This window comes from Aptenodytes patagonicus, chromosome 6 (assembly GCF_965638725.1).
Source record: "Aptenodytes patagonicus chromosome 6, bAptPat1.pri.cur, whole genome shotgun sequence".
Lineage (NCBI taxonomy): Eukaryota > Metazoa > Chordata > Aves > Sphenisciformes > Spheniscidae > Aptenodytes > Aptenodytes patagonicus.
Window position 1 is genome coordinate 19,465,116 of NC_134954.1, and position 23,946 is coordinate 19,489,061.

Consider the following 23,946-nt stretch of genomic DNA (forward strand, 5'->3'; position numbering starts at 1 on the left):
TTATGAAATGCACATGGTTCCTCCTCTGTCCGGAGATTGAAAGGAAGCCACAACACCAAAAAGTAACAGAAACCAAGACTACAACCAAGGATGCCCAATAGGCAGCTTTCTGCCAGTAGTTTGTGGTTTCATATCCAGTTAGAGCCTCCCTTCCCCTGTAAAGCCCCTGAGAGGGCTACCTAAACACTCCTGCCAAAGTGACAACTGAGGGATGCAGTCTAGAGGTACAAGGAAGTGTACCTCTGTACCAAAGACAGTCCCCTTTGACAGCTCACATATCATAGTATAATCTTTTCCACTAACACGTTATAGCACATGTTCCAAAAACAAACCGTGGTTTTCCTGGCACTCATCTGTTCCACCAAATCCTCAAAGCAAAAGATGCTGGTAGGAGAGATTACTTTTCCTTTGGGTTAAGTGTTGGAAGGAAAACAGTTTATTTCACAGTAAGGTTGCACAGGCAAGTAGGGAGGAGGGGACAGACTAGACTTAATGATCATCTAAAACCACAATATATTACCATTAAGTAATTCAGTCACATTAAATTCAAGCTACTTTAAAAGAGCAATATTCCAACATCAGCCAGAAAAACAGAGGCTACAGCTGCTAGCACCACAGTTTTGCTTGCAACAAATACAATACAAAACTCACAAGCATCTGACTGGAGATGCCTGCAATGGTTAAGAGGCCTTACACTCTGAATTACCTTGCTTTTGTTAGGCAGGTGAATTGTCCATAACATTCTTTCTGAAAGGAGTTTTTTTTTCCCTTCAGAATTTAATTTATAAACTCACTCCTGCCAGGCTGCGATAGCAGCTACTGTATAAACCTGAAAATGATGACTACTGAAATTCCATTCAAACCTTAGGAATCAATAGAAAGCAGACAAACCACCAAGATAAAGTTCCACCCAACTGCAAAGAGCAAGAACTGCAGGATACCTCACATTGTTTTTACAGTGTCTGCAGTCACCAACCTGTGAAATAGAGACTGCACAATCTCATTTCAGTCTGAAAATCTGACCTGTGCTATCCACATGCTGCACCCACATAATCTGCCTGTTGGAAATGCCTTGGTGCTGTAAGTATTTCCAGGCAACAGAAGGAGACTCAAAAGACTAGCAAAGACAGTTTAGAATCTGCTGAGACTTACATTGCATTTGGTAAAAGCTTATTATATGGGCTCCTTAGAGATACTGATCCTGCTTACCTTGAAGTAGCAGCTTTACTGTAAGTCAATAACAAAGCAACCTGCATTGGTGTCACTCTGGTTCATACAAAGTTACGTATACAAACTTGTTGTTTCTATGGGCAGTAAAGAAATACACAATTACAGCATCACCCTTGAAGTCTGCTTAAGTGAACTAATATTGTCTGAAGGCAGATGTTGGCAGTCTAATGTCAGCAGAAGTTTCATTGTAAAGAGCTCTGCATTTTATTTAAATGCTTGCTTATAAATGAAAAATGTTATCTATGACCAGGCTTCAACGAAAACAACCCTGTTGCAACATTTGCTGACTTTTTGCATTTCCCACTTACCATGCCTGCTGCAAATCCAGCTGCTTTATTACCTTCACTGAGGGAGACTACTACCCATACAGACACAGTTGCTTTGGTGCCGTGAGCCCACACAAGACCCAGTCCATCACATAAGCCTTGGTAGAGCCCAGAGATTAGAATGTGACAGAGGTTATGAAGCAAGTGTGATACGAGCCATGCATCGAGTACAGAGCTTAGCTTTTCAGCTCTTAAAGGGATTGTTGTAAACAGTTACTACGTTCCTTCTCACTTATACTTCATGATAGACAAGTCAGGTGAGGATGTGAACGTATTAGAATTTAAAAGCAAAAAACCTAAATATTCAGAAATCTGCCTCTCTCTGAACAAAACACAGTGTGCTTCAGTTGAAAAGGAAATTATCACTTGTCTAATACAAAAGAAATGCATTGCCCCAATCACAGCCTACTCTTGAAGGAATGACTCCCCCCCCCCCCCCACCTTAAGAAGCCAAATGGATGCAGTTCTATAATTTTGGAGAGTTTTACACAGTATGTGATTGTCTTATTTCACATAAGTTACAAGACAACCCATTGTGGGTTTATCAGATTGTGAACCAGCGTATGAGAGAAAAAGATTCCCATTGAGAGTGGGTGATAGTCTAAGTCGCATAGAATTTAGTCTATAATATGCTAGAACACAGTTACTGAAATGAAAGATTGCTGCATAAATTATTTCAAGAATACTAGGAAATATTTGGTAGCAGTCTGTAAAACCAGCCTTCCTACTTTCAGATGCACCAAAAGAAATCCCATCAATAAATACATTTGGTTCATTAGCTACATTCTTTACCTACTGCCCAACCTGTTTTGACTCAGAATTTACTCTCACAAGGGTAAAAACAATGCTGAGAAATTTAGCAAGAGTGCCACAAGAACATGCAAGTTCAGAAGCACTAGAAAGATATTCCACTGGACACCACTGCTGATATTCAATGGTATTATCCATTACAGAAACTCATCTGATATCAACCAAATTAATTTTTCATCTTGCTTTGTTAAAATTCAATACCAAAAAGGCAAATTCTAGAAAATAAGAGAATGACCAAATAACCAGTTGGAGTGCAGCAGAGGCAACTTTAAGTTGCCTTTATTAAGTCAATGTTAATAAAATATTAATGTTTTAACAAATATTGTTAAACATGCATTTTACCCAAACACCAGATGCATTTAAGACAATTTACATTTGACTCACCATACTGGCAGCGAGGACCCTGAAATCCTGCAGGACAGTGGCATGTCTGGGATCCTGCTTCAGAACATTTCCCTCCATTGAAGCAAGTGCCAACAGTGCACAGCACTAGTACACACAAACAGAATGAAACAGGGGGGTTTTTTTTGTTGGTTTTGTGCCAAGGATCCTCCAGAATTGCCTCTTCCTGTAACAGGAACTTCCAAATAAGTAATCTAGCTTTTTATTTAAGTGGAAAGGTTAGACTGCAATAGAACTTATCGTGGGTATAACTACCACGTTGATATGAAGAAATTTAACTTGAATAAAAATAAGACTAAAGTAATGCAGTTTAACCTGAAGATGCTTCATAGGCAGAAAACAGTTTCTCAGGACTCAAAGCACTACCTGAATCTAGAATGAGATGAACTGCTAGAGAATAATTCAGCAGTTGTTAAGAAACACTGGTGTACTAAAAGATGTTATATATGTCCAAGGGAATTACAACAATTGACTTCCTCCAATGCAGAACATTAGTTATTTACACTAAGTTAAATTCCACATACTTGAGCCAAACTTGCAAAGAATACCAAATATAAAAGAATAACTCAACTTTCATGCCTTAAAGAATACAAAACAAGTCTGCACTGCTCTTTCAGGAAGAAAATTTTATATTGCCACTGGTGCTCAAATACGTTAAATACCTTTACACCAGAGATTAAAACACAGATTGTAAACGTATCTTTGACTTCATACAACAAAACAGGTGCACACTAAATATGTAGATTCAAGCTGAAACTAACAGTAATACCTCTCAGGCTTGTTTTTGTTTTTTAAATACAAAGAGACAATCATAAAGGCAAGCTCTCTGAACGCAGCCCTCAAGTTGGTATGAAGATTAAAAAATACATAGGAGCAGATGCTACCTTTCATACAGAAAATACAATTACTGACAAAACAGTAACAAAACTAAACAGTGAGTAAATTGCTATCTTCTACTCATGTCTTTTTAACACCGGCTAAAGTGGTTCCTTATCATTTAAATTAAATTCCATCTTTTGGGAAAACATCCAATCATGGTTAGAAATTACTGATAGGAACAGGTTCTCGTCAGGTGGAGAACCATAGGGTAGAAACACAATTGCTTTAATGGCAACAGCAGCAGTGAAAAAGCCAAAACCAGTTAGATTCCACAGTGAGTGCTACGTCCAAGAAACAAGTGCCTTACCCAAATTATGCAAAGAAATCTGCTGTAACAGCAATAAATTTGGTTGGCCTGTCAAAGCCAGGCTGGCACAAAAATGCTGCAACAACTATAATCAGAAATACAGTTTCCACCGTTTAGATTAAAATTAGAGATACTTGGTACTTTTACATATGACAGCTTTTGTACTTTTAAAAGAAGTTTCTTTCCCCATCAATAGATTACATCTTTATAACAGGAAATCCCAGTTATAAATAGCACGAAACAAAATACATCTTTCTAGAAGTAAGAAACAGTAGGAAAGTAAGGCCTAAGGATATCATCTCTCAGTTTGTCAGTTTTGCCATCAACTTACAGTGCAAACAGCCAGGTTCGTTGTCATGTTGGACCCATCCAGGGCAGCACTTATAGACAGTCTGACGCTCCATTCTGTACACCTGCTTGTAAACTGTGTAGTACCCAGACCTTTGAAGAGAATAAGTTTAAGAGAACAGTCACAACTTCTATTACACTCATTCACATCTCATCAGTAACAAACTATACTCATACGTCATATTTACTATACATTTTTCAGCCCCTATCAGTTGTTCTTGTTGAAAATGAAGCAAATATAGCAAAACGCATTCTGATAACATCCAATAGCTCTAATATACTATATCCACATACTTTCTGATGAATTTGTATTCAGGCTAGTCAAAGGTGAGTAATTTTGTTTTGCAATCAATTTTGCTTTTAGCTGTTGGGGGAGTCAGGTCTCCCATCAGTTCTAAGCATATGGCAGAAATAGAAAGTAGTTCAATTCTTCAAAGTAGATGACTTGACAGCTGGACTTCACCTGCAACAGGATGAGACAGGAACACTTTCTGATACTATAAAATTGTAATCTAAAGCCAGCCAAGAAGATCATGACACACCCAAAACACAGAATAAAGTCACGTTTTGTGCTCAGTAATAACAGACTTAAAGTAAAGTCTCAGCTGGACACAAGATATCCATAACTAAGTCACACATATTTCAGCTGAAATAGTTTACAACGTCTCTTTCTCTCTCAAAAAAAAGTTAAAGAATTTGCACTAAGTTCAGTAACAGAATTCATTTATAACAATAGATAATGTATTACCTTCTCTCATAGCCCATACACCACCTCCTCCCCGTGCAACCTTGTTTCCACATCTTGACCGTACGACTAAAGGCTTGAACACATGGCTGTTGGTGTCCTACCAATGCCAACTCAAACACTGGACAGACATTTGCCCTTGAGGGAAAGAAAAAGATAAGCTTTATTATTTCTAGCACAAAATCTAGAAGTCTAGAGAAATATACATAAAATTATACTATGTATAACAGTTAATAACAGTTTGAAACAGATTTTATATTATTATTTAAAAATAGTGTAGTTCTATGACTTTTTTTACCTTGAACTGATCAAACAGCTCTCTTGCAAAAATACAGTATCCATAAACACCTGACAAATCATGATCCAATGATTACAGAATGGCAAATAGTCCACAGACGTTAATGGAGCCAAGATTTCATTAATGTATTGTGTCCTGGTTTCGGCTGGGATAGAGTTAATTTTCTTCCTAGTAGCTGGTACAGTGCTGTGTTTTGGATTTAGCATGAGAATAATGTGATAACACGCTGATGTTTTAGTTGATGCTAAGCAGTGTTTATACTGTCAAGGACTTTTCAGCTTCCCATGCTCTGCCAGCGAGGAGGTGCACAAGAAGCTGGGAGGGGGCACAGCCAGGACAGCTGACCCAAACTGGCCAAAGGGACATTCCATACCATGTGATGTCATGCTCAGTACATAAACCAGGGGAAAGCTGGCCGGGGGGGCCGCTGCTCGGGGACTGGCTGGGCATCAGTTGGCAGGCGGTGAGCAATTGCATCATGCATCACTTGCTTTGTATATTCTTTTATCATTATTATTATTACTATTTTATTTTATTTCAATTATTAAACTGTTCTTATCTCAACCCACAAGTTGTTTTGGTTTTTTTTTTCCTTTTACTTTTACTCTCCCAATTCTCTCCCCCATCCCACCAGGGGGGAGTGAGCAAGCGGCTGTGTCGTGCTCAGTCGCTGGCTGGGAATAAACCACGACATATTGGTTGCACAAGTCATAAGCACGAACACATTCCTGATGGCAATTTTTACATGAATGGCCCAGCTAGCAAAACGTGATTGTACTTTGTTCCCAGAAAATGAGAGCTAAAGTGTTGGAGCAGGATTTGACTGACAACTCGGCAGACACTCTTTGCTGTCTCTCAGTAACACCAGCCTACAGTAGCCCTTTCAGATGAGGCACTGCCTGACTTAAGGATGGTGCCTCACAAGCTGAGGAGCAGATGACGAAGGTGAGGGAGCCTGGGAGGCTCTTCCTACACCAAGACTGCTGGAAGGCTCCCTGCTAGGTCTTGTACATGCAACAGCCCCTATTTCAGCTGATGTGCCAGGGTGGGAATCAAAGACTTGACAACTATAGGCACTGAGCTCCACAGCTCAAAGCTACTGAATAGCCAGCATACAGAATGAAAACACAGCACCTGCCTTAGAAAACTACATAAACTGAACAAAATATACAATGAAATTCAGGCTCCACACAAGTCAATGGAAGCTGTATTGTCGATTCAAGGGCAGATAAGATTTATCTAAACTATTGCTGTGGAAAATGTATATTCTGTAAGAGCCCCCCTTTGCTATCAGTCCCCTCAGGGAACCACATGAAACTTGCAAGAGGAAGTATCATTGTTCTCTGCTGATTATTCCTAAAATAAGACCAAAATAAAAGCATTGCTTTGTAGGATGATATGTAATCTTCATCCTGCTACCTAGCCCTAGTTACAAAAATAGCAGGATTTCAGGAGGTATGGAGGGTCAAAATAAAGGTTACATGTTGATAGTTTTGCAGAGATTCTGCCAGACTTATTCTGATTTCTTTGCCCTGGTGTAAATTAGGAAATGCTGCATGCCAGAAAATAACTGCATAAAACATGCAAGGTCTAACTAAAGCCACAGAACATGGAAGGTTTTGTTGTCTTTTAAGGCAGGAGCTTACTGTAACAAAAATGAAATTAATTCAGTGATTTTTTTTTTTTTTTTTTTTTTTTTTTTTTTTTTTGAGTAGCTTACAGGTTGTTAAGATAATAATTATATTGTCAATTCCCCAAGACAGCCTGCTCTAGCTGGTAACACTTTTCAAATTTAAGCCTCAATCACTAAAACAGATGGGGGAAACAGGGACCTTATATACCCACTCTGGTAAATGGTAAACAATATTCAGCAGTTGTGTCATACTGGCTAGCAGGCAAGTCCTTCCCCAAATTTCAGTTTGAGACCCCTCTTCATGCTAGACAGTGACGAAGAGGAAGACATACTCACACACTCATTTTCTCTGTCAATCGACAGAGGTATGAATGCAAGCCTGTGCTAGAAAACAGGGGGCGGGTTGCATTAATAAGATAGATAACTGCTCTAGCCCAACAGCTGCCTGGCAGTTAAAGTTATCATTAGTTACACTGGATATTGTTAATATCTCATTCAAGATTTATGGTGCTTTTTATCTCAGAGGCCCAAAGTACTTTACAGCTCCCTATTATGTCTGAACACCACACAAGGTAGCCTTCCTAATAAAAAAGTACATCTTTCATCTGCAGGTCTTCAGATAGTTTACAAACATCATTAAATTAAGCCTGTGCAGAACAGGAAAATACTATAAGCGTGATCATTTTTACTGCTAAGCTAAATACTTGGAAGAAACCCTGCCTGCCTAGATCAAATCCACTCCACAATATTCCCAGTACTGTGCAAATGATTCTCAGTACTGCACAGAGGCCAGCGGTCATGCAAAGCACACCCAGAACAGGAAATCCAGCCAGGTCTCCCAAAGGTACCACAGCTCTCCAGCTGAGGGGAATACTGGGGACATCCACCTCAGGGTAAAGAGGACCTTCACCCAACAAGGACACTCCAGTAGAGAAAAAGATCAGATTTAAAAACAAACCAACCGCCCCCTCAGGAATTCCAGATAGCCTATGTAAAGGAAGTTATGAAAACAGAGTCCAGAACTGTATACTCTGGTTGTCTTATCTTACCATGGAAAAAGAGTAAAGAGTACATTTGTACTAGAAAAGCTTATCTTGACAGAAATTAGCTTCTTGAACTAGAATGCCTGTTTCTCCCAGGCTCTGGAGGAACTGCTCATCTCCATTGTCCTAAACCACATGTTCCACGGACATCCCTCCCACACTGCTACATGTTCTCCCTCCTCCACTGCAGAGTCCATTTTCTATATTGCTCCTTATTTCCCATTGCTTGAGTTTGCCCTAGCTGCAGCTGCCAACACCATGAAGCAAGACAGAAGACAGTAGCAGTGTAGTTTCAGATTGCCTTAAATTCCTCCGGAAACCACCCTTCTTCCACATTCCCATGTAGTCTCCATTACTTAGCAATCCTTCCCACATGTTCCAGCTACCCCTTCCTCTCAAATTACCTCACCATTTAACATATTTAGCTTAAGTTCAGAGCAATTGTTCCCAAGCCATTCTTAGCGCAAAGTCTGCCGTTTGTTTCACATCCAAAGGAGGTCTTTGTATGCCCAAAATCTTGCCTGCTTTTTTCCATTACGTCAGTTGGTCTAATAAAACCCTCGCCTTACTTAGCAACCATGCCTCACTTAGCAGGCTTTTTAAAATTATTCTCCCTCTAGTGAATAGAACATCATGTACTGATAATTCATGCATATCTCCTTTTATTAGAATTGCCTAAAACTTTCCAGATAAAGGTACATTCATATGCATCGGTTTTCCATAAATAAAAGAGAGAAGCTGACAATTGTTGTAATGATATACTGAGCCCATCCTATAAATTCTTACTCATGTGATATTGCCATGTTTCCAGGAATAGCTGTATTGACTTCTATGATATAGTTAATAGGAACAAATGGCACTCACAGAACAAAACAAGCCAGCAGCATAAAGTCATATGTTTATTAAGATTTATTCCAAGTAAGCCATTCCTCCTAGATGCCCTTGGGATAATTTAAAGGCAGATATCAAAACCTCTGCTACACTATAATTAAATTGCAGCAATTGTATAACATGTAATCCTCTGCTGGCAGAGCTGGGAAATAAAACATGCTCTCTCCAACAATTAGCCATCTTTACAACTCCCCACACACATAGTCAACACACTAGTTTTTAAGCCACCTGACTCACTGCTCTTTGATACATTACCTATAAACTTAAGAACAGTTTCTTGAACAAGACTACATCTATTGAAAATACAGTTTTGTATTATGGCATTCTATTAATTAGAGGCCATCTAAGACTAAATATACCATTACATCCACTTGAGGTTTGAGGTTAGAGGAGGAGAGCTCCATTTTCACTCCATTTTCACTGAATGCCCTTTGCATTCAGAAAATATTTCTTAACAGGAGTTTAAGTGTTAAAACAAGCAAAACACACAAATGCATATTGTGTTCTATGACTTGATTGATACACCAGTCCTTTAAAACCTTTTTACACTGATGCTCTCTGTTAGCCAAGACTAACATGAAGGCTATTATTAGCTTGTCAGTCTGACTCGGGCAAGCCAGAAAGCTCTTTTTTAATATTTGCGTTAGGAGACTGCCCTTTAAACAAAGACACCCTACATGCTTCCAGCTCAAGACTTAAGATTCTAATGAACAGATAATTAGACCAACATGAAGCGAGAGCAGCCTTGGCTAACCATATGGCTGTGATGCCTGTGAACCACTGCACAACAGGAAAAGTTCAGAGAAAATTAAAAGCATCTCCAGGCGGGATATAGTTCATTCCTGTGTTTAGAATTTAAAAAGGAGTATGTATCTTCATACAAAAATACAGTCAAAAAAGCACCCATGGAGGTCTGTTCAATACTAAGATGGCATACCTGTCTCAGGAAGTCCCTGAGCCTCAAGTTATTGAGGCTGAGGCAGTTATTCAGGAAGTCTCACTGCACGCTCACCCTTTTCTGATTCTCCTCACGAGCCATTTGCTGCCCACTCCTGGAAGCAGCCCACAATGTCGATGGACTCTGGTCTCACCCACCCAGCATTTCACAGCATTTGGACATACAGACAGCATCCTTGAAGTCTTCAGTGAGTCACTGGCAATTGTGGTCATTCATCCTGAGCTGCAGTTCTAAGTCTTTCACCTCAAGCTGTTGTCACCACCAGTATCACCTCAACTGAGCTCCCCTGAGAAGGGATTGCAGCCTTCACACAACTCGTGGGAGGGAACAGATGATAGAAACAGCATGTCTACAATCTCCCAAAGTGAGGTTCTCTGCAGTTTTACTCTTGCCCATGATTCTGCAAGTCTGAGAAGGATATCAGTGCAGCTGCCTCTCTTACACACACTCACCCAAGCATAAATAATTTTATATAGCAATAGATGGACTCTTATGAAGTGCACATGGCTTTCACATAAAGGAAAGACAGGTACAGGCCATCTGCTCATGGGAAAAGAGAGGCAGCTTTCTGCACACACTCCTGGCACGTATGGTCCAAAAGGGGCAGACAGAGGTGAGGAAAAGGGAAGACAACTTGAACACACATGAGCTAGAAGGGGAACAGCTCCACCATTTCAAGAGGTACATCATATCTCTGTGACAGGGATATCTTCTTATTCTGCCTAGCGTGATCCTAACACCTGGCTCTTTGAATGACAATTAAAAGTAAATCACTCATTCTATCAATCCACTTTTTTCCAGCTCAAATCAAGAAGCTAAAGGTAGGTAGATTTAATGGCAGTAAGAGCAAACACACATCAAGATATCCCTAAAGGTTTCTTTCAGCAGCGCAAACTTTAAATCAAAACATTAATGAATACGAAGCAAAGAATGATTTGGCTGTCTGATTTTAGGTCTTTCCACAGAGACTAAGTGAATGACACCACCTTCTACACTAAGCCAGAAGGCTGTTAACGTCTTCCTAAAAATCAGATGTTGTAGCCCGCATTGCCTCAGCTGAAGAATCTGCAGCCTGAACACTATTGATCTTCCCATGAAACAGTCAATAGATGAAACTTGTCATAAGAAGCGACTTGCCGGAATTCTGTATTTTCAAAACACTAATTGGTCGGTGCTCCTTCCTTCTATGCCGTTATTAAAAGTTTAGAAAAGCATAGTCTATACGCTTTTCCAGATTTAGTTTGAAAATATCAAATGAGAACTTTCCTTAAGGAAACCAATATTATAGTCAGGGCTAAATTCTCCACTGCTGTGATGACAACTAGTGGTTTTGCTCTAGAGATACACTGATGTTGATCAGAACATAGTCGTACATTGCTACAATGCCTTTGGCTAGAAACTTCTCAGGCTAGAAAGTTGTCTGAATCTCCTCACACCTCCAACCACCCAAGCAAAACATCCCCAGCTTCTAATAAAAGAGACCTCTAGAAAGGCAGGTTGGCACCATGCAGAAACATGCTGCACTGTAGAGGAGAAAAGGTCAGCAACATGATGTTGTATGCAAACAGGATGTTGATTAAAAGTTTGCTATAAATATCATCTCAAGTGGAAAGGAGAGAAAAGCAAATTTCATCTGAACACAGAAAAAAGTCAAATTAGGAAACAGTCCACAGAAACAAAAGGTCCAAACAACAAGTTATATATATTTATTTATATAGAAACAAAAGATATCAATAAATTTTGTCTCTAGATATATATTGCTTAACAGCAACAATAATTCACAAAGACTGGAATGACAGAAAAGGCTTTTGTTCCTTTTTAAACTGCCAAGCTCCCCTTTCTACCCTTAATCTATTTTAAGGCTCATTTCCCCACATTTCCCAGATAAAATTAATCAGCACTACCAGAGACAATTAGGACATCCTGCTCCCTTGACCACTAACCAATCCCTGCTCTCTCCTGATCCTGTATCAATATTTGTGATGTTTATATGCCCTCTGGGATATGGATTGTAAGCACCAAGCTCATTTAGATTAGGTCTTATTATCACTACTGTTCTCTGGATCTGTGGATGAAGATCCACCACAGAAGACTCTCCTAACCCCAACAGGTTACTAATGCACTGCTGTCTTATTCACATCCTCTCTCTGATTAGATGGAGCAGCTAAATAACATGAGAGTTCTTTCAGCCTTTGTGCACTGCATCTAGATTAAGAGCAAATCAATATGAGATGATTAATTACACACTCAGCTATTATAACAACAATAAGATTTTTTAGTTCCTACTGCTATCAAAGTGCAGCGTCTGTCATTTAGCTTCTATTTAACTATCCTCCTCCCTCCCCCAAGACAGAATGATCTATTTTTGTTAGCAAGAAAAGCAGAAGATAAACATGCACATCCAGATCATTTAACTATGATTTGCCAAGTCACTTTTTTGCATTTTAAATCAAGGAGCGATTTTTTTTTTTTTTAAATAGTGTCACATAGCCTCACTACCCAGCAACATCCAGTTTTATAGTTTCTTCCACTGACTGACATCTGCAGGCACTAAGTGGCTTCTGCAGGATCAGGTAAGGCATCAAGTAAAGTACAGACCCACAGGATGGCAAATATAGTATCACCACTTTAGCATACAACTCTGATAACCTTCAAATACCTTTCTTCATTCATATTCAGGGAAGTGTGCACATTACTTTAGACTGTATCCAAAATAGTTGATTATCCCAGAATATAGCTACTTTGGCATGAGTCTTACTGTAAGCAAAGAAAATTCACTACCAAAATAATAGTACAATAATTGCAGTGACTACCTGATATTAGCATCTTAAGTCCATTATGTTCTTTATTGTTAGATGCCTTCTGCGCACCTCCACAGATTTCTACACTGAGGTTATTTTTAAACAAGTGACTTAAAGAACAGCATCCAGGAGAGTGTCAGCATCACTGCCAGCAAGCAGGCCTGCCAAGCCTCACACAGCACCAACAAACCCTTCTAGCATGCAGACTGCTTTACAGACAATTTAAGGACCTTTGTCCCAAGGACCCAACTCTAACGTAATTGGAAAACCATATGGGAGGTCACATATGAGGAGGCTAAGAAATAGTTTGCATGTACTCATCGTTAAGACAAAGCAAATAATTGTCCAGAAGTCAGACAAAACCGAGCATTAAAAAAATGTGAAAATAGAAGAGGAAGCATCAAGTAGCAGCAGTGGTCTCCAGATGAAATTTCACATTAACTACACCCATCTCTATCATTCCACCGCAGAAGAGTGAATAATAAAAGCCACCCCAGTAAATCTGCCAGGTACACACACTTAAGCTTCTTTTGGCAAGAAGGCACAAGAGGACCTGATGCTAAGATATTAAAATAAAAATCACTGAAAAATGTCATACCACTTGTGTTAGAAGGTAGTGAAATCCTCAGTTACAGTTTGGCAACCAGTATCTAGGAATCGTTCACTGCTTTTGTGGTGGATGTCAGATTTTAACAGTTTAGAGCCAAAACCTCTCTTCTTGAAAGCTTACAAGTAAAGTAACATGTAACACATGCAAGAAAAGTCCCTACATGCCAATGTTTTAAGTGTTAAAATATTCCAAGTCTTTTACTCCCCTATAAATCCTTAGCTTGATACCACTGATGCAAATGCCATTTGATTTTTTTTTTTAACCATTAAAGGATTTTGGTAGAGCTAAATATTTTATGAATTCTAGCCACAAAAAAAACATGGCAACTAACAAGCATGCATTAGTCGATTAGTGTTCAGTGGTAAACAGGGGGGAACCCTCACCAAACATTTGTTTCTTTCAGATTAGAAACTTACACTGAGATTCTAAATAACCCACAGATTCCTGGTGTTACTTTACAGACAAAAAAAGATGGACAGGCCTTGCCCCATGAAGAATACAAGTATAAGATAAGTTCATGCAACTGTATTTTTCACCATTGATGATGCATCTGTCAGGCAGGGAGAGCACTAGCCATTACAAATGTAAGGATAACCACTGAAGAGTATTGTAAGGGTTGAGGAGTATGGAAGCTCATTTCCTACACAGGAATATTCTCACCTGAAAAGACTAGGCCCAAAATAAGTGTTTCATAATTTGAGATATCTGGGGTTTTTGTTATAAAACAATACAAAGCACCTTATAAAGCCTCCTTCTCAGGCATAGCCAGAGTTATTATTATTATGATATATTTTCATTATTGAATTAATTTGTGTACATAAAAACACAGTCTGAGCATGGTGTTCTCTACTAAGCAACAATTGGAACCAAGTTCTGCTCTGACTTACAATGGGAAGGCAGTATGGTGTTTCTACTAAAGAATACAAAACAAGAACATCAGCACTCCAACTTAACATTCCTCTTTTCACACACATGAGATCAACTATTCATCCATAGGTCAAAGGCACTGTGAGAAATACAACTAAATGTGCAGCTCAGTTTGTGTACGCATTATAACTGAAAGCATACGTCTGCTTACAAAAGGCAAAAATCTCAAGTTTACCTCAGGAACAATTAATGACTAGTTTTAAACCAAGACCAGCATGGAATCCAAAGTATAAAAACAAGACTACATATGTTCAGTACACAATTTTAAAATGCTTTAATTTAGCAGTAATGAAAGGAAATTTCTTTCTCCTCAGAAATAAATTAAAAGCAATAGATTTTAGACAGAACATAAGCAATATCAGGCTTGAATTTCAGAAGGAGGAAATCTATTAACTGTGTTCAAAGAGAGAAGGTATTTAATTGGTGAATAACACGAGTCTGCAATATGGTCTGTTAACTCCGAGAGCCAACGTGTCGCTTCCATCAAAGGAGGTTCTGCTGACGAGTCATCCAAAGACTAGGTTTTATGTTACCAGATAATCTTACCCTTCCTCACCAGCAGGTTTCTTCCAATTTATTAAAAATATTCCATGTTCTCCATCATATCTAGATCATGGCATGCCTAGAACTACAATAAATAAGCAGCACTGGATATAAACAATGCAGAAGAAAGAAGTCAAAGCAAAAAGCAGGTAGTTTTTCTAGAAATCAGAAATACTGCACACAGTACATGCCCATAATAAATGTACGCATAACTAAACTATATCAACATTTCATGATGAAGCACAATGAAACCTAAAGAAACGCTGACAAGTTCTCCCCTCTTAGGCTACATTTTTGAAGAGTAACTTAAGAAGCCAAATCCCATTAAAAGTGAATGGGAGCAGGGGCTTACCTACCTTAAACTTGCAGATTTAAGACTCATACAGTACATATAAGCTATTGTTATTATGGGTGGCAAATTTCTAAACCTCTTGCAGGTACATTATGTGATGTCTCTGATATGAAAACAGATATTTATAAAACTGGAAAATATCTTACAGTCAATCACAAGATCAAGTTCATCTTTGATAAATACAGCAACTTCAGGCTATCACATTTTATGACCATGTATTGTCATAGTCTTATGGCTATTTCAGAGTTTGGGAGGAAGTCTTGATCTCATTTTTCTCCTGAAGAGCAAGAAAACATGTCATAATCAGGAAAAGAACTATAGCATGATGACACTCATTCATTATCTTTACCTATCCTGCCAATGAATATACTGGGGGAGAAAAAAAAAAAGAGCCCTTTACCATCTGTTTAAAGACTAAATTTGAAATTAATTTTCCTCTAGAAACCCTGAAACAAAGGCTTAATTGCAAACTCTTGAAAAATGTGATTCTGTGTCATAATGCTGACCAGCAGGAGCTCTATCTGGTGGCAAGATACTGTAGTGCACAGACTAGAATGACTTTTTTGTTCAGCATGATGTTCACATTCAAAGATGAGAAACATCTCTATCTTCAACATTTATTTTTCTTTCCTAGCAACAACTACTGGATATTAAAGGATTGGGGGGGGCGGGGAGTGCAGAACAGGACAACAGAATGAGACTGCCATAACTTTTATGCCACAGCATTTAAGCCATGCTTACTAAAATCACATTATCTAAACCTCAGAGGCTGGAGGTAGCTACTATTCAAGAATACTGAGGGTTTACTGCAACCTTACAGATTCTAGGCAGACAGGACTGGGAAAAAGTACTTGTGGTTTCAGATTTGTAAGATACAAATTTAAATACACCACAGTGGCAAATCAGGTCCTTTTTTCCACTAGAAAACCTGCAATCTTTTTGACTATCAAATCTGTGAAGTTATAATATCCCATTTGAAGAAACGGAAGGAGATTCTACTACATTACTCATTTCAGCTCCAAAAACCAAACATACTTCAAGCCCTTATTTAACACTAGGAATACACGCCTTTCTCACACCTGCAAATTGGCATCACTGGAGGCGAAAATACAGTGTATTGGCTAAACAGCCAATATACTCAGACAATTTCTCACCAAGAAATGATTATACAACCTACTTTTCACATCATTTGGACAGTATTATGACAAAACTCCAGGCTCCAAGTTTAAGCTGTATCACCATATACTTTAAAGAAGCATTTTTTTGGCGTTACTTTGTTTTCTGCACTGCATTCAAACATATTCAAAATGACATGCAATTTGTTCCACTGTAGCAATCAAAATTCAGATGCATCCCTTCATATGGAAATGCTTCGTACACCAGTAGTTTATTTTGAAATACATTCCAGTCCTCAAAAAAGTGGACTTCACCTTTTTAATTACACCTACTTGCCTGAAAAAAATTATTATTTATATTACATTGAAATATTGTCCACAACCACATTTGTTTGCAGCGAGACACAGTGCAACACTAGTCCTGTATCTCTGTAGCCCAATCACTGGTACAAGTTAAAGGACCAAGTTTGCTTGAATATTGCAAATGTAGATACCATCTGAATGCTAGATTTTGCTTTTGGGAATATGATTTATCTGGAGGAGCACAAGTAAGCCTAGAGTGCCCCATAGATTTGAAGAAGCTGGAAAACAGTTACTCAGCCAAGAATCCAGCTCTAAATCCAGGTGTTCCTTGGAATGTGACCAAATTTACTTGCTTATGGATAGAATAAAAATATGCAGCTGCAACATTTGAGCAGTCGGAAAACCTAAAGAAAATAGTTTTATCGCAAGATTGTGATTGGATCCTTTAAAACCAAAACGGATCCTTTAGATGTCATCCTGGACCTGGAAAACCACAGAGCAAGTCAATGGGCTTAATGTTGGCAGGGACAAAGTTTATCTCGTGACTTTTTCAAGGAAGTCCTCACTCATGTGTCACTTGGGAAGAGAAGAATTCATTCTTGAGCCACGTCTTAGTCCTAACTATGAAAGGTAATATTTATTGCACAAATGGGGTTCCTAGAACATACCTCATAACCACTCCTGCCTTTTGCTCTGTCCTATATAGCTAACTATGAGCAAATATCTGTACTTCTAAAACTTGCAGTGGAATATTTCTCTAGGAGAGGATTTACCCCTTCTGACAGCAACTCAAGCGCTCTACTCTTAGTTCCTATTCCTGCACTGTGCCACAACTACCCCCAGCCTTCTGTGAAGCATGATCCTGAAAGTAAACTCAATGCCAGATAACCACACATCACATTTATTATGTCATTATATACCCCAATTTTGAACTACAGAGCTCACTGCAAAGTGAGCTGCTAAAAAGGTGCTTTTTATGACGAGAGATAGTTAATTCCCCATTTCAAGGCCTAAATAGCATGTTTTTCAATGAAAACTGCGTATTTGTTCTCTGGTTGTTCCAGTGTTCTCTAAAGTTCTAATACAAGATCATCAAGGGCTAATTGTGTGGAAACGTAGTTGATGGAAATAGCTAGTCATCCTATAATCTGTTCTACATTAAGTCTCCTCAGGGGGCTTGGAAGCAGAACACCAACATCCACACAGATCCCTTGCATTTTTAGCTAGCAGCAAATACTCAAGTTAGCAGCAGAACAAAAACAATTACGAAGAATATCCTGTATATCCTCAGCCACATAAGACCTCAATCAAAACAACAACAGCAAATGCTAGAGAAGGAAGCACCCAGCATGGTATGTTCCAAGGGATACATTTGTTGTTCTTATGCCATTGACTGCAGATGACCAATGTCAAAAGAACAAAACAATTACTAAAAAGAGGCGATTCATGGAAAGTGTCCTTTTGGACATTTCACTGTTTCTTGGTGAAGGCTGGCAGGCTTATTCCTAAGGAGAAATGACTTCTTGTATTTCTGTTTACATCAAAGGTAAAGTCCCTAAACAGTGTAAAGTAAGTTTGGAGTAATACTTATACTTGCCCTAGCTCAAGAAAAGCAGTAAGAATTATAGTAATTGCAGGAATATGGCTCTTGGGAAAAGCACCCAAGGCTCTGCCACAGGTATGGCGGTTTGGGTGGGGTTTTTTGATTGCTGTTGGCTAACAGTGCACTGCTGCTCCCTGTGCCTCGAGCCCAATGGCAATATCCTCACATAGTTTCATTTCCAGAAGGAAATGTTTCCTATATTCTTTCAGTGACACTGTCTTTAAAAACATAAAAGCAAACAAAAATTGTTTGGAGGCAATTTGCAGTTAACACCACCTCCAGCTTCAAAAGTGCAGAATTATAGTTATTACTGATATGTCAAATGCAAACAGATTAACATAGGTCAACAGTATTCTTCCTCATAGTAGAGAAATTGCTTATAAAGAGAACAAGAAGCATGCCTGAAAGAAACACAGAGAACTTTTAAAAATGAAAAATGCTTTACCAGAAAATAAACTTGACTTCTCTAAACATCGTGATGGATACTTAGTGCTCTAGCAAAAGGGAGTGATATAAACCACTTTAAAAGCACTTCTAGTAAATACATATTTACATGATATGGTGTAGAAAACCAATGAGCAATAGGCTTAGAAATGTCAATTTTGTGACAGAAGAAATAACTAAACTGAAACCAAATACAAGACAAATGAATTATAAAATGGTGGGGTGAAGTTGATTAAGTCAAAAAAATAGGAAAAGCAAAGAGGTTAGAAATTAGGGTATACACAGACATCTGAAAAGGCTGTTGTCAGGTTGCTTTGGGGGAGGCAGGGCAGAAGGGACATTCCTTAAAAACGTAAGAGGAGCTTTGCAGAGAAAACGGTGCCCAACACAAAGCAGGGAGCCGTTTCCAGAAATTTTATTTTCTATTTCAATGAGCAAAAACTTTAACTGTAAAATTTTGTCCATGCTGTCAGCTATTCTACTTTAGAATTTGACCAGAAAACTACCTCTTGACAGAAACGTTACATTGCATTTACAACAAAGGACATTTGTTGCTCATGTCATGCGAAACACCTCATAGAAACTTCCTTCTGCATAAGTACCAGTACGTATACATGTGGACCTAACTCCTTTGTGTCTGCAAACGAGCTGTGCTTACAGCTGTGGATGGATGCTTTCCATCGCTCTCACCTCTGTCTGCTCGTGGTCCCTACTCCTCCTGACTGGATTTACATTTTATTACCCTGATTTTTCTATTACTTTTCTCCACCAGGTAAAGCTCACCGTAACCCCTCAGAAAGCATGGACCAGTGCAGCTGTACAAGGCTCAGCTCTGCCACCCGTCCGCTTTTTTAAATGAGAAGGAAGAAACAGACTCAGTGATGCCGATGCACTCTATGAAGCTCACTTCAGACCTCGAATCGAAATCAAGCAAGCCCGCCCGCCTTCCCTCCGGGGCTGTAAGTCTCTCGAGTAACCATTCAAAAATAACTCCACGGATCAGAAACCTACGCTGCGGGGGGGAACTTGGGTAAGTTAAAGGCGCACCCAGCTAAACTTTCTTTGTCGCAGAGTTGAACCGCGATGAACACCGAGCTGATTTCAGCGGGGGAACTCCGCTAGGACCCCAGGGCCCCGGCCCCACGAGAGACAAAGGCAGCGCGCCCGGGCGGTGCTGCGAGCCCCCCGGACCCGCCGCCCCCCGCTCCGCCCCACTCACATGCCCCGCTGCAGCCGCGGCTCCCTCCCGCCGCTCGCCCGGGCGGCCAGCGCCCAGCACAGGCAGAGGTACAGGCACGCCGGCCCCGCTCCCGCGGCCATCGCCCCGCCGAGGGAATGGATGCGGAGAGCGGCCGCGGCTCGGCGGCACCGCCACCCGCCGCAGCAACAGCCCCGGCCGCCACCGGCCCTCCAAGTCATTTAAAGCGGCGGCGAGGCGCGCCACTGGCTGGGCGGCCCCGGCCCGCCCCCGGCCCGCCCCCGGCAGCTCCCCGCGCCGCTCGGGGCGGCGGCGGCCGCGGTGCCCCCTTCTCCGGGGGGAGTCTCGGTGCTCCCTGCCCGGGACCCGCGCAGCCCGGGCGCTCAGAGCGGTTCCCCGCAGGGTCTCCTCCCGCCCGGCTCCGTCCGCGTACTTACAGCCTCGCCTCTCCTCCTCTGCAATGTCTCTTCGGTTCCCCTCCCTTAAAGGGACTTTCCTCCTGGTCCAAATTCCTGTTGGGCACAATACAGAGAGGTGGAGATAAGGAGGGATTTGTTTTCACTGAATAATATACGAAGTTACATGCAACCTCATGTTCATGACGGTTACCGGTTCTCGGAGGAGAGCTGACACCCCCTGCTCACCCGCCCTTCTCCAGGATGCCAAGCCGTTTCTGCTTTTCTGTGAGAGGTGTATCTTGGCTTCTCTTTCTTCCTCTGGTCCTTCTTTGTTCTGTGCATGATGTCCATTGCAATCACATCTGAGCACTTCAAAGAGGTAACCGTGAAAATAAATGCATTTAACATCATGAGGGAGGGATAACACACTACTGCTGAGAGTTAGTGACAGCAAGAATGTGAAGCTGGGAACTGAGGAGTGGTTTCTTAAATCCCAGAGTTATACGCTATTCTCTAGACCATCCATCCTCTCCTCTTTACAATCTCTCCAGCCCTTTACTGCTGTCAGAAGGCAACTCTTTCCCCTTTACTGGCAAGAGAAGGGAGATCAACTGACCTGGAAAGGGAACTGTGCATAGTAGTAAATAAAAAATGGGAAAAACACACCTTAAGCATTTTATGATCTAATGTAGGACCCAGGGTCCATTACACCATGATTTTCCTATCTCTAGAGACCCATGACTAACCAGCCACTGGGCTGTGAATAGCAGATGGGCCCTGAGCCAACCGATGCTGAAGACAACTGTGATTTCCTTCCACTCCAGTGGAATGGGCTTGGTCTCAAGTTGCTCCAAATTAGCTCCTATACGAGTTTGTGACAGAGAGAACTGCACGGGTACACTAACATCCTCATGGGTTAGGGGTCAGCCTCAGTTTTACAGTGCATTAATTTGTCTTCCTTTCAGCCCTGTAACAAGATACACTGGCTTCGCCTTTACGCACACTTTATAAGCACAGTTTCCTGTATGGTTTTTATTTTCCAAGGCCTTTGCTAAAGTAGGTAAACATTCACTAATCATAACAAGAAAACTGGTTTTATAGTGTTCATTGCTTTGAAGCTTGCATTGACATGATCCCCTTGAGATTTTACCAACTGATTTCTTTTTCATGGTAAAGAAAACATATAGCCCTTATCTGACCTTAGAGCAGATTAATTGTACCCTGAAATTTCCATTGAATGGCTAAGCCTTTCTTGCATCTGGAGTAGTTTTAACTCCGCAGGACCTTGTGTTGAGCTAATCTCATTACCTCCTGCCGAGCCCATAGTTTTCTAATAGTTTTATTTCTTAAACCCCAGAAAATCGTTCTTCATAAAATAATAGACCTTCATTATGTCAAGGCTGAGTGTTAATTATGTCCTGAGATGTCATCCCAACCTGGATTATTTTCAGGATCACATCATGGCAAAATAGCAAAGGATCTTATTACTCAGCTGTTTTTTCCAGGAGAGGTAAATTAGTCTTTAAAAAATATTTTAATTTTTCCATCTTAAGGAACTCAACAATAAACTGTTCAACATTATTTTTCAAACCTGTATGTGATCATTACAAATCATACACAACATTTATTACACCCAGTTATTAAGAATAATGGAACAGCAACATGCAAATTGGGAGGTACTGAAGTGCAAAGTATCTTACTCGGTGAAGGCCACTTAATAGATGAGACCTTTGCCTGGGGGCCACACAGCAAAATACAGCTGCAGCTGAATTCTGAAGAGGAAGCAGTGTAAAATCTCCTTGCAATCTGTGCAGAAAGCCTTGCAGGCCTCGCTTTAGCAACTATGACACTGACATTCTCCTGAACTGAAATGTAAACCCAGTCTGTGCAATGTGCCCTTCTTACAAATATTATCTAATGTTTTATCCTCAGCTGTGTTTTAATTGAGAATAGCCTGCAAAGCTGTTGACTTTAATGGGACGATTCACATGAGTAAGAGTTGCAGGGAACCAGCATTGGTGAAAGCAGTTTCAAAAGCCTGCTGGGATAATTGATCCGACTGTGCCCAAGTCAGTTAAATCTTCAGACCTGACACAGATAACACAGAGGTAAAAGCAGACTCATTTATTCTAGTTCTTACAGTGGTAACAGTGGGCTATGTCAGGGAAAAAGGGTAGTGGATACAGCATTAGTGACTTCTTTATATTCTACATCCCTGCCATGACCAACCAGATACATGCCTACTGTCATGAAACTTATTTGCTATACAATTGTGAGTCTTTGATCTTGATACCTACAAACCACATCATGGCCATCACCAAACCAAGCACTGAACATGTTGAGAAAAGAGTTCCCTTCCTGATTGGTGAAAGGAGTAAATTAAATTGCACCTTGCTCTGCTAAACCAGCTTTTGAACTGAGCAGCTAAAGTACCGATTCCCCTTGGTGGCTTTGTGCAGGTGAGCTATAATCTAATCCAATTGTATAGAATACAAATGGTCAGAAAAGAACAGCTCATGCCCCCCATGTAGTACTGAAGGACTTTCTATGGGATGGAAAATACATAATTTTCATTATTCTCCTTTCTTGTTGATTAGAAAATTGTTCTGACAGAATCCAGTGCAATCCAAATACAGCACATTGTTTACAACGCTGTCCAGGCCATGAATTCTGTAGAAAAGTTGTTATATCTCATGAAGTCCCATCCTATCCTCTCCATTTTAAAGCATATTTCCCTCCCCATTAATGTTTTAATTTTCATTTATGATTTTGTCCTCCTACAAAGATGTCATGAAAGTTGTTGTGTATCCCCAAGCATGAATGAGTGTGCCCACAACTTTGAGTCAGTAGCATACCACCCTTTTCTATTTTCATTTTTCTGTCTAATCCTCAATATCTCAATTTCCAGTCTTTTTAAATCGTAGCTAGTTACAGGATTTAACATTCCCTTCTGATAGAAAGAAATTTTCGTGCAGAGATTGTAATTAGGAAGGCTGTGCTGTGTTCTGTTATTAGCAGGAATTGTGATTTTTGGAGTGGTGGGTTAATTGCTAATAACCATATGCAATGCTTCTCTCAAGATGTTTCCCATTACAGTAATTAACTTAGCAGCTGGGGTAACAGACATTTACCATTTGTCTTCACAGTATTCCTGATTTAGGATTGTTCCAAAAACCTATTTGGACTTCGTTTGTTCAATTCTCAGGTGTAAGATGAAAAAGAGGGATGCTGAGAAAGGGAGATTTGGAAAGAACAAGTTGCAGGGATAGTACCTGTTTTCAGATGTGAACTGCCTATCAGTGTATCCTCAGGAATTCTGAATTTTTCTTCACTAGTCTTAGTCTCTGACCATCATTTTCATCAGCACCAACTGGATGGAGAGCATGGCAGACCAGCCTGAATCAGAGAATGTTTTTAAAAATTTATTGATTACTCTGTCGCTCAAATTAATCTGATTAATCTTTAGCATTCTTGAGGATTTATTAATTGAAAAGTGTAGAATTTATTACTGCCTGCTCGTGTCCTTAACTTCAAAATCCCCATGGTTTCTGATTTTTTTTTCTTCATGTTTCATAGTCAGCTATGCAGATATAAACATTTTTAGGTAATTACTTCCTTTCTATGTTGTCTCACTGGAGTTCCTTCCTCCACAATAAGCAGTAAAAGCTACACTAGAATTACAGTAATATTTTTAAGTATATGGCTAACGTGAAATTTAAGAAGAAAATAAAGTTGGTCTACAAAGCCAGACCACATGACAGAGCAATAGCAGTTCTGTTGAT

The 23,946-nt window shown here is 40.0% G+C and overlaps 1 protein-coding gene across 1 annotated transcript in view; it reads right to left on the minus strand.

The window, feature by feature from the left end:
- The window catches only part of LOC143162610 (uncharacterized), a 207,406-nt gene extending 187,518 nt beyond the window's left edge, over positions 1-19,888 (minus strand). Inside the window, exons 1-4 of the mRNA XM_076343293.1 lie at positions 19,788-19,888; positions 5,051-5,185; positions 4,286-4,395; positions 2,751-2,855 (exon numbers count right to left, since the gene is read on the minus strand). Of these exons, the coding sequence (XP_076199408.1) occupies positions 2,751-2,855; positions 4,286-4,395; positions 5,051-5,185; positions 19,788-19,888 (451 nt within the window). The remainder of the gene's footprint in view (positions 1-2,750; positions 2,856-4,285; positions 4,396-5,050; positions 5,186-19,787) is intronic.
- Between the last annotated feature and the right edge of the window lie 4,058 nt (positions 19,889-23,946).